Below are 12,370 nucleotides of genomic sequence, written 5' to 3'. Positions count from 1 at the left end.
TTTTGTGGAAACAGCTTTACAAAAGTCTAAGCTAACTACTTGGGCCAGAAAGAAAAAAATATTTATAACATTAATATCCATAACAACTCCATGGCTCATTTAATATATTGGAATGGAGAAGCAACAGCCCATTATTTCTAGGCGTGGGCTACAAGAGTGTGAAGGACTAGAGCAGAAACTGTGCACACAGTAAGATAAATGGGCCCTTTAATGAGGCATGGAGCCATTATGTGTAGGATATGCAGGGATATTTCAAATCTCAGCTTCAGAAGTTTGGGAAACATTGCTGTAAGGATATAAGCACTTACCTCCTTAGAGAAGCCACTCCACAGGATTTTGTTTTCATTGATAAAGAGCCTCTCCCCTTTTTTAGCATAAACATTGTAGTGCCCAACCTCCTCAAAGACGACTGAGCCATCCTCCGGAGAGAGATGCCAGTTGATTATTGAGTAATTCCCTACTAGGTCCCCAAATTCATCAAAATCCACCTGTTCCCCCATGTTATTGGTGAAATTTAAGTGTCGCAGATGCTTCAGAACCTGCAGAGAGAAAGAGATACCATGAATGCCTGCGAATCAGAGCCCTAGCATAGCACAGATCTGCCATGTGGACAAAACCCAAAACGATCACTTTACTGCAGTCCTTAATCTCTTAAAAATCACTTAATTACAGCAGTAGCAGGCTTTCTCTCATAGACACCGCACGCACACACACTCTCACTGTAGAATCGTTGAAGACAGCACAAGATATTATAAGAACCAGGGTAGATGGGACCCATCTGTAACATTCTGCTTGCCATGTGCTACCCATGTCAAGCTTTTAGCATTTCTCTCCTGGCCCTTCCATCCACCTCTGTAACCCTGCAGCTCTCCTTCGTGGGTAGAAAAGTGGCAGTAGTCACTGTAGCATTTCAGTCACCCAGGCATTCCTCTCACTCTGCCCTTGCAAGCACTTTGCATGCGCTCTCATTTAGCATTGTTCATCTTTGATCACTCAGAAACACAAATACTTGAGAAATAATTAAAACTTGATTTTTGATTTAAAAACTTTAAAGCCAATGCACTTCTGTAAGAAACAACCAATCAAAATTGTTCACCATGTGGCAAGCCTGGAGAGTTCACAGCACTTCTGTTGTCTCCTGATCCTGGTTGCAGACGTTCAGATAATCCCATCCTGTCTCTCCCCCCTGTCGATTCCTGTAATTTTCACCTCATACCTTAAACCACTGCATGCTGCAGACAAGAGCAATGAATACTGGGAACACGGCACTTGCAAAATCAATGGTCTATCATCTGGCTTGATAGGTAAATGACAGAAACAGTGACATGTAAGAAAGCTTGTACTAGAAGTTGTGATACAATTCACCCACATTGCAGTTATTTTTCTAATTCTCATAAGTTAGTTCTCATTTGTGCAACTTTCAGATTCTTTCAATGTTCTCAGACAGTTTATATAATTCACGCAAAGAAAGCTGAGGGAAGGCCGCAGAAGGCCCCTGCTGGCAGCTGCCTCTAGGGCAGTGTTATAGCTACTGCTGCAGTTCTAGTGCCTCTGGCAGCTTCCAAGTCCCTTCCTCTCCTACTTACATGTAAACATACAATCCTGAATGAGAAAAAAAGAAAAAAATTAGTCTGGGCAGGCAAATCCCTATTCACCCTGTAGACATGGAACAGACAAAACTGTTTGGCTGAAGTTTTACAGTGCAGAGGCAGAGGAACAGAATCCCTTCATTAATTTCTGTCAGTTTTGCTAAACTGTTTCATTTTTCTATGTTTCCCTTTGAGACGCTCCTGTCTCAAGCTGATATCCCCAGAGCTGCAGAGAGGCCCTCCTTTTGTCTCACTGCCTATACTAATGCCAGCCTGAGAGGATCTGGAAAAATCAGAGCAGGATCAAACAGGACATGGCTGGTGCTACTATTGACTTTATTTTTGTGATATTGATAGAATACCTCCAAATATTACCATGCTATTCAATATTTGATTAATATGCCAGATGGTGGAGGTGGGATTTTTTTCTCTCATTCTCACCCTCATTAGCCCCACTCTTTTAGACCAGCTGCCTCATATATCGCACAGCGGAGATGATCAGCCCTGTCCCTGAGAGAATTCACCCTCTAATGGACACTGCAAATGAGGATGAGGCTGAGGACTCTTGGGACTGTCCCTCTTCTTCCTCCTCTCCCACTCCAGTGGTCCAGTAGATTCCCTCCTTTACTAACTCTCAGTGACTGACCTTCGCTGACCCTGCAGTTAGACCTTCTGCTCTGAGACTTTGCTCTTCACTCCAGCTCAATATTGCACTTTCAAACAGCACTGCAACACTGCTAAACAGCTGCTCGGCTCTCTCCAAGGCCTGACTGGATTTCAGCGTGTGGTTGAATATTATTTGTGCAGACAGGAGGTGGAGACCTTGCACTTTTTTTTGATTAAAATTATTACACACTGGTGAGATGATGCCTCTAACAGGCAGGTAAATATTCACAAGAAAGCACTGATCTGCACTGAACATTGTCTCCCCTCAGGCATGGCCCTACCAAGGAGAAGGAGAGGCCCGGTGTGTCAGTTCCTGCAAGAAAGACACACGCCCTAGGAAGAATCCCAACCAGAAGGATAATAGGAATGACAGAAATAATAAAGCCCTGTTTTCCCACCGAATACAAAAATTGGTCTTGAGATCTAAATTTGTGAGAGGCGGCTTGTGAAGCAGTAACTGAACAGCTAGGGCATGTTCTTGTTTCAGATTGTCATAAAATGGATGATACCTACGTATCAACAAAGGTTACCTTCTACAGAATGAAAATAAGGTTTACATGGAAAAGACATATTTAAGCACTGAAATTTAAAAGAGCAACTTGCAGATGCTACAGCACTCTTCTATTGGCACCTATCAATGATTAGCTGAAGCCTTCACAATTAAAAAATATGAACTATGTTTTGTACCTAAAGCTAGAAGCATAAATACTCAGGACCCAGTCCACAAAGACTTAAAAGGCCCTGCTTCAGCCAGGAGCATGTGTCAGGGGTTTATGTGGCACATCCCAGAGCTGAGCTTTTAAGAAGTAAGTGATGGCCACAGGGCTTGCATACATCATCAGAAGCTGGTAGAAGCCAATAGGGAGAACATTCTCTATGCTTCTACCCTCAGATTTTTTTTTTCTATCAGGCATTGAATCAGAATGCTTTTAAATTAAAATGCTTATTATCAGAAAGGACTTGTAAATTTCCATCTAGTTCACCCTGCTGTTATTCCTGTAAAGATCAATACAAGCCTCTTAGTAGCCCATTCTTTACCAGGGCTAGGTATTCTGGCTAATGCGGTTTCCACTCTGAGAGAAGGAACATAAGAATATAATACAAACACACCTGTATCAGGTCAGATCAGTGACTCATCTCCCCAGGATCCCATTTCTGAGTGTGGCCAACTGCAAATGCCACAAAAATGCCAGCAAATGCCAGGAAATAGAAATGGCGGTCGTGATACTTCCCCAGAGAACTCTCACACATTCTGCAGCTCAGTGACTTCCTATGCCAAAGGTCTTTGCACTCGATAACCCTTGGCACATTTTTCTTCCATGATGTTACACTTTTGTGTTTTGCACTTGTACAAACTTTTCACAGGCACAGCTACTTAAAGGAAGGAGGCCTGCATTTGATGAGAACAGCACCACCCTCATTCACTTTTGCCAAATAGTAATAATAGTAATTAAAAAGTTCATTTTGCTCCTGTGTTACCTAATTTCTTCTGCAGTTACTTCAGTTTCAGATAGATCCTCTAACAAGTCCTCCATAAGCTGGGTTTTAGCTCAGGATCTTTCTCAAGTGAGCACACTTCTTTGCTGCTTTATCTTTTCTTTTCTAGCAATTATCTATGACTCAACATTTTGAGAGGCTTCCTACTCCTAAAGGGTTTAAGAAAGGATTTATGTGCTCTCATCCCATTCATGACCTGTTTCTCAAACAAGTCTGCCTTATTTTACCTTTACATTTAGCCTGCCAGAGTTTATGATCCTTTCAATTTTACTCACTGACCAGGACCCAGCTCAACTTTTTGAATAATGCTGTCTTGCCTCTAATAAACGTCCCTTACTCTGCTGTTTATCATGGCCAGTTCCTTATGGTCCTCTTCACTTTTTTTTTGCTATCCAGTGTTGCTTACTTTGCACCTCTAGCATCGAGGCCTACGGTAGTTTTTTTTTTTTTTTAAAAAAGTAAATGCTGACAGGCAGCAGATAAATTGACAATTGGTGTGTATGTAAATGTCCAAAATAGAACTTTTGTGCACCTAAGCACAAGTGTGCTAGCTGAAAACAGTACGGGCTAGTTGCAACTTCTGATAACAGTTAGACCAAACAGAAGTACCGCATCCTGAATCCTCCAGATAGCAGAGACATGAGACAGTGCTGCCAATTAGGAAGCTGATCACATATCATGCTTCTGCACCTAGACCATTTAAACTCTGAAAAACAGGGATGGAAGGAAGAGGGAGAGAAACCTGGTTGTAGGTAAAATGCTGGAAGTCTGTGAAGATTCAGGTTGGGGAGCTACATGGAGATGAGCACCAGGAGTTGCCCAGGGGCTTTGGCCAGTAATGTCCAAACACAGCTGCACAGCATGAACTAACACAACTTTCTGACCTTCATAGGCCATTAGCGATAACCTACTGAATATAACACTGTGGGCAAAGAGAGTGAGTGTGTGACATAAGCAAGTAGGTTAAAAGCTCCAGTCTTGCTAATTCTAAGTAAATACTTGTGTCCTGATCCACTATTGGCTACCATTTACTCTGTCTCACCTGTATCAGGTCCAGTCTGCAAGGATTTAATTCCCTTGGCTTTATTCTGCAGTTTTGCTCTGACAGATTTTCTGAGTAGGTAAAATGGTCCTGTAGGGGAACTGGAGCTGAGCACCTAACAGGTGCCTGTGCCATCAAACACAAATGATTCTTCCTTTGAGTACACAGTTGGCAAGATTCCTTTCTTGGCAGTTAATATACATTTCCCCATGCAATTTGGTCTATCTAGTTCTGTCCAGGCCTATAAAACAGTTCTGAACTGATGGGTACCATTTGCTTTCCTCTTTGCTTTGGTACTTCCATGCTCATAGCAGTGAGTAGTTCCACTTCGTGACTTGATGGGAAGTATTGGCAAACGAATGGAAAACAGCAAGTTCTCACATTTAATTCGAATTGTTGAAGGCCTGCTCTTCCCTGTTGTTTCAGATTTGCAGACAAGCACCTGGAAGAGATATTTTCATGATGCTGAAAGAGGCACAAGGATTTAAGAGCTCAGCTACCACAGAAACTGATGCTTTCCTTAACCAAGATACCAGGATATGTCGACACCATAAATTTTGCCTTTTTTTTCCCGTGAGAGGCATCCTGAAGGCAACAAAATCCATTAGACAATGGAGGAAGTGATTTATTGCCAAGCACAAGCTCAGCGATTCCAGTTGAGCTGCCTTTTTTCCATTGGTTTTCTACTGGAAAAAGGTGACCATTGAAACACTTTAGCATTATAAGGGTAACGCAGATGAAGAAGTTTAAGAAGATTAGAAACAGAGTTGGGATTCTCACTGTAAACACCTCACAATAAAATGAGATGGCCTTTTGCTATGTCCATTGAGCCTCACGCACAAGAATTGCCTAATCTGTGGTTGAGATATTGGGCACTTTATACTAGTTACCACCTGTTGTACAAGGGCTGAGCTGTGCACCCAGATTGAAAATGTCAGGTAGATAGTAGTCCAGATTAACGCAGATTAAAGAGGAAGACTGGCTCTGGAAGAAGGGCGAGTGAGAAGAGCTGAAGAGCTGAAGAGACTGAACAGTGACAGCGAGCCAGACACTGACGAAGAGTTCAGCTCAAGACTCAAGAATAGCTCTACAAAGGCTGAGAACAACTTGAGAACATTCAAAGTTGCTGTGTGTAAGTAAGAACTGAATGACATCCTTTTACCAGACCCTACTGAGGGCGAAATGTATATGGTAACTCCAAAATGTCACATAATAGAAGTAAAAATTTAAGCTATTGATAATCATAGAATCATAGAATCATAGAATCATAGAATGCTTAGGGTTGGAAGGGACCTCTAGAGATCATCTAGTCCAACCCCCCTGCATACGCAGGGACACCTAAAGCACGTGGCACAGGACTGCATCCAAGCGGGTTTTGAAGATCTCCAGAGAAGGAGACTCCACAACCTCTCTGGGCAGCCTGTTCCAGTGCTCTGTCACCCTCACTGTTAAGAAATTTTTCCTTAAGTTCCTATGGAATTTTTGATGTTTCAGTTTCCGGCCATTTCCTCTAGTCCTATCAGTGGCCACCACTGAAAAGAGACCATCCCCGTCCTCTGCACTCCCTCCCTTGAGGTATTTATAGACACTGATTAGATCCCCTCTCAGCCTTCTCTTCTCCAGGCTGAACAGGCCCAGCTCCCTCAGCCTCTCCTCATAGGGCAGATGTTCCAGGCCCCTGATCATCCTTGTAGCCCTGCGCTGGACTCTCTCCAGCAGCTCCACATCCCTCTTGTACTGTGGAGCCCAGAACTGGACACAGTACTCCAGATGCGGCCTCACCAGGGCTGAGTAGAGGGGCAGGATCACCTCCCTCGACCTGCTAGAGATGCTCTTCTTAATGCAGCCCAGGATCCCATTGGCCTTCTTGGCCACGAGGGCACACTGCTGCCTCATGGTCAACTTGTCGTCCACCATGACACCCAGGTCTTTCTCTGCAGAGCTGCTCTCCACAAGCTCGGTCCCCAGCCTGTACTGGTGTCTGGGGTTATTCCTCCCCAGGTGCAGGACCTTGCACTTGGCCTTGTTGAATTGCATGAGGTTTTTCACCGCCCAGTTGTCCAGTCTGTCCAGGTCCCTCTGGATGGCAGCACAGCCCTCTGGGGTATCGGCTACTCCTCCCAGTTTCGTGTCATCAGCAAACTTGCTGAGGGAGCACTCTGTGCCTTCATCCAGGTCATTGATGAATAAATTGAACAGGACTGGACCAAGGACTGACCCCTGGGGGGCCCCACTAGTCACAGGCCTCCAACTAGACTCTGCACCGCTGATCACCACTCTCTGGGCCCTGCCATCCAGCCAGTTCCTAATCCATCTCACTGTCCACTCATCTATCCCACACTTCCGGAGCTTGCCCAGGAGGATGTTGTGAGGGACGGTGTCAAAAGCCTTGGTGAAGTCGAGATAGACGACATCCACCGCTCTCCCCTCGTCTATCCAGCCGGTCATTTCATCATAGAAGGCTATCAGGTTAGTCAGGCAAGATTTTCCCTTGGTGAATCCATGCTGACTACTCTTGAGCACCTTCTTGTCCTCCATGTGCCTGGAGACAACAGCCAGTATGAGCCGTTCCATCACTTTTCCGGGGACGGAGGTGAGGCTGACTGGCCTGTAGGATAATCTTTATGGGAAAATAAATTAACAGTAGCCACTCAAGAAAAAGTCCTGTTCATTATTCTAGGCAGCTCACTGAAAAAAAAATTCCTCTATTAGGCATTTAAAAAAGAAATAAAATATTATGGTATTTAAGTGAGAAAGAAATACTGAAAATATGATGCCATACATCAGTAACACATTATTTCCTGGGAAAAAATGAGTTTAGTTCTAATAATTCGATTTAAAAATATACATATATATATCAAAGAGGGCCCAGAGGTGGTGGTGGTAGCTCTTAGCCAGCCAGCCAGCCATTTGAAGAGAAAGGAAAAAAAAAGTTCTAATGAATTTTCTAATAATCAAGGATCAAAATTCTGGTAGGTGAGAGAAAGATAATGTCTACACAGAATGCCTAGATATGGAATAGAATGCTACACAAAATCAGGCAAGCTTCCTACCGTTCTCTGTCCTATCAATGTACAAATATAGTCCAGTGATGAAGGAAGTTGTGGTGCCCAACAGGACGGAGCCAATCCTATGACAAGGGAGACTAAGAGTCCTTTCTAAGAGGAAAGGACTAAACAACTGTACCTGATCTGCATGCATGATAAGCCCAGAGTAGTTTCAAACACTGTGGCTGTGCTCATTAAAATTAAAGCTGATTAATTAAGGGGTAAGGAAATACTGCAATCCTTATCCTCCATACAAAGGTCAACAGCATTGTATTTACTATGGCACACTCTAAAAGCACAAATTCAACACAGATTACTCAAACAAGGATGCAGAACACAACCTGAAAGTAGAATCTAAAAAATCCCACTAGGCTATATATTGAGAAATTCCTTAAACATCAGGTGTCATGTGAAATTATTGCAGACTCTCATGACTTACATAAGGCTATAAAAGACAGCTAGAGGGGATGGTGAAGGAACCATAAAGCTATATGAATTACATATAATTGCCCTTACTAACAGAAGAAAATAGGCAATTCTTATCCCAAGGATACTTATTTTGGAAGCCATCGTATGACATTAACGGAGGTAGAAGGTCCTTAGAAAGGGATTATGGAACAACCTGAGCAATTTAAATTGGCTGTAAAAGTCTGACAGCCAGATAGTTTACCACAGCACTCCACTAGCAATAAAAAGACTGCTAATGCAAGAGCTGGTTTACAATACTGCATAAAAATGCCTCTAGTCTCAAATGACCAAGTGAATACATTAGCTAATATTATTCCACAGCAAACCCCATTTGCATCTCTGCTACACATCCAAATGTAATGCACAGTCAACACTGTTTAAAATTTCCCTCTGAGACAGTCCATACAGGACATGAAACACAGTCTCTTTGCAGAAGCCTTTTCTCCTTCTCTACGTTCCCCTCTAGAGGGTGCCAGTCCAGCCTCTGATGGGCTGGCCAAAAATGGCTGCTGAGGAGAGATGCTATCATAAATGGCAGAGGGATGTCCTCTGTATTGAAAGGTTGTTTGGCCTGACATCAATCCCAGAGAAAAACAATGGGGAAAGAAGAGTTGAGCTGAGGATCAATTAGGACAAAATTATATGCCAGTATGGCTTTGAGGAATCTTGTTAAATATAGCTTTGGTTGCCAAACAAAACCTTTAGAAGGAAATACTTAAGCTTTACATCTAATGCAAAGAATCCACTAGAAAACTCAAGATTGCCTGTCAGATGTCCAAAACAGACATCAACAGAGACAAATCATCAGTTTTTGGGTAGTTGATAGGGAATTCCTCCAGCCTCGGTGAACAACTCAGCATCATCCAACACATTAATCAATACCTGGCAGCAAAAATAAAAGTGCTGCTGGGAAAACTTGCAGAAAAAGCATGGATTAACATGATGGTAAATTATAAGAAAGACAATGCACTCCTGCAGGTTGCTTTCTTACATCTGTGTTTAATAGAATGCAACTCAAAATCATTAATCAAGGAGTAGAAAATTCCAACCACAGCTACAGAATAAACACCACATCCTGCAAAGTACTGCTGAAAACTTAATGTGACCTTTGCATTTCATGCTGTAGCAAGCAAGGCTAATGTAACTAGTGCATATGTAAACAGGACAGTAATAAGTTATGTAAAGCAGGATTTTTTTTTTAATGTCAAGGCTGCTAGAGCAATACTGAACATATGTCAAAAATAAGGATGAGTAAACAGACAGTATGCAGATGTAAAACAAAAAAATATACCTTATGACTAAAAACCACTATGTCGAAATTATCAAGATCAGACACAGGAATAATATGATCAAAGTGCATAAATATTTTCTTAAGAAAAATGATGAGTATTCAATCTGGGCTTTTAAATCTAACAGAGCCAAATAAGCAGTAATGGAACTTAAGGACAATTAAGTTCAAATTAGAAAGAAGATGCTATCTGTGATAGGAAGTGTACCCATGCATGGACCACACTAATAAAGAAAAGTGTCTGTTAGTCAATATATCTTTGGGGAAAATAGATCTTATTAAATTCACATTTGATTATCAAACACAGCCCATTAGAAGTGAAATAACTAGGCTTTACATCTAATGCAAAGTATCTATTAGATGGATGAAAATTACTTTTTCCAAATGTGATGTAAATCTACATAGTTTATTATATGAAAGAGATTAAACTACACGATCTTTTGCAAAGTGAGCTTGTTTAATATTTTTGAGGTTCCTGTTAAGGTTTTGTGTTGACAGATGGTCTCTGGATAAATGAAAGCAGTAATATGGACACAGGGACAGCAAATTGTCAGTGCTATCAGACTTGTACTGTATTTTATTTGCTCTTGTCATTACAGAGAGCCGTGATATGTGATATAGAGAACCATCATGGACACCTAGTCTAGACCTTATGTCACAGTTTCTTTGTTTTTCACTTTTAACAAATATAATTTGAAGAAATCCATCAGGTATAATGGCTAGAAAACTGTGTTTACTAATGGTGAGGAATCTATTAGCAGAAATCCTGACTAAATCAAATCTTTCAATGCTCTTAGGATATCATTGTATCACACAATAATTGCTATGGCAAAATATCTGAAAGCCTAGGGTAGGCTTATTCTTATTAATTTGTCTAAATTTAATACTGAATAATATATAATGAATTTTCCAATTATTAAAGTTGATAGTAGAGCCTATGGCTACCCTATGAGCTCATTGTTTTCAGGTATCTTGATTCTCATAGAATATATTGCATAATCAAAATTTGATTTAGATGTTTTTTCCAAGGTGCTGGGGGCAATAGTTTCCTCATACATTTTCAACTGATGATGTTACCGGACCGGCCCACTTGCTATAAAATCCATTAAGTCTTTCTGCTTTTGGTAGAAGGGATATCCAAATTATACTCCATTAATTGTCTGCTTAACTGAAGAGCAACACAAATACTGTTCTCACCTGACAACAAACTATTGCCAGACTGATGAATCAGAAAACATATGGTTTTGCCCTTGTGAGGAAATAGCTGTGTTTACTGTGCTCTCATTTCCCAGCTCTCATTTTTGTCTCAGATTAACTACTGTTTGTCCTAAATGGCTACTTCCCCTACTGATGAGATGACTTACTTTTTGTTCATAGAAAATATATCTCCAATTTAGTTTTATTGTAGATTAGGTGAGGTTTTGCAATTACCTGATATTCAGCAGCTGACTCTGATTTCATGGCAGTTCTTCCTGAATGACTCTCACAGAAGCCTCAGTTAATACCTGTTCTGCTATTGCTTCATTTTCCATATCCCAAGCTAGCTATATTCAATAAAAGATTGAATAATAATCATAAAAGTGTAATAAAAGACTTCAGCTGTTGCTAGGTATAGCCCATTTGCACTTGCTTTTTTTTTTTTTTTTTTCTTGTGGAAGAGCACACAGTAATTTTTCACTAAGTCTACAGTCAATCAGATTTCTAGGCACAGAAGAATTTAAATGACTGCCTCCTTAACCTACTGATCTTTTGGACAATGAGTATTTCAGCATACATAGTATGTTTTGCCTTGGTACCTCGAAGACCTGTTATTATTTATTTATTAGCATTGTTTTATTCCTGAACTGCCCCAGTTTCACAGCCTCCAGTGTAACCATGGCATGAAAATCACCTGGGAGTCTAAACTATTTTATACCACAGCCTTTTCCTGCTCATATCCACAGGAATCCATCTTCCCCACTTAATTGCAATGCCTTTACTGTGAGACAGAAGCAGCAGCTCATAAGATGGTTGTTGGCAATCAACAAGAAGATAGATGAATGGTTTCAGAAGCAAAGTGGACTATGTCTGAGGTAAAAACTGTTCTCCTGTTTTCACACAGAAAGAATATGGAGTAATGAATATCTGCTCAGAAGACTAATTAGGATCCTTGAGGTTTATTTTTCCCTTGTATTTTTTTGGCTGGATCACCTGTGTGTGAGAGGAGAGAGAGACATCATGGAGGCTCTTGTTAATGCCTCAAAGAGTTATAAATCTTTGCTCAGAGAAGAATTAAAAAGGGAACAGACAAATAGAGAGCTTATTATTAGAAGCAGCAATGGGAATAGGTGCATGAATCCAGATCAAGAAAATCAAGGAACTTGAAGGCCTAGGGAAAGAAAACATGGGAAATATTACCATGGAAGACATTACAGTGGCACACTATTTGAACTGTTACAAGATAAAGGGGTAGGGACTTCTGACAAGACATACTTGAAGGCCTATGAACTATGCTTTCTCAAAGACATATCAGTTCAGGAGTCCAGAGCCCAGGTCCCACCTCTTGACATGTTTCCTACTACTCAGTTCTAGGGTTTATGAAACAGCCAGGACCTGGGCAGTCCGTGAACAAGAGCAACACACAGCATTAGCTTTATTCAGTATAGTTTCCTGAGAAAATCACAGCTGACTAGGAAAAAATAAATCAAAAAGAAAAATTTGATCTGATCTTGATGAATGCTGTGCAAAATACAACATACCTAATGACACATGTAGAGAATACTACCTGGTCTTT

At 41.1% G+C, this 12,370-nt stretch overlaps 1 protein-coding gene and 1 long non-coding RNA gene across 2 annotated transcripts in view; both read right to left on the bottom strand.

Moving 5' to 3' along the window:
* LOC148595429 (uncharacterized) overlaps positions 1-12,370 on the bottom strand; it is a 194,442-nt gene that overhangs the window by 142,828 nt on the left and 39,244 nt on the right. The window lies entirely within an intron of this gene.
* CASR (calcium sensing receptor) overlaps positions 1-12,370 on the bottom strand; it is a 34,178-nt gene that overhangs the window by 5,632 nt on the left and 16,176 nt on the right. The window contains exon 4 of the mRNA XM_010221894.2: positions 309-539. Coding sequence (XP_010220196.2) covers positions 309-539 — 231 coding nt within the window. The remainder of the gene's footprint in view (positions 1-308; positions 540-12,370) is intronic.

This window comes from Tinamus guttatus, unplaced genomic scaffold (assembly GCF_059628265.1).
Source record: "Tinamus guttatus ecotype Peru unplaced genomic scaffold, ASM5962826v1 Tinamus_guttatus_pri_ptg000098l, whole genome shotgun sequence".
Classification (NCBI taxonomy): domain Eukaryota; kingdom Metazoa; phylum Chordata; class Aves; order Tinamiformes; family Tinamidae; genus Tinamus; species Tinamus guttatus.
Note: the sequence above shows the minus strand (reverse complement) of the source record. Positions and strands in the feature narration are given on the sequence as shown.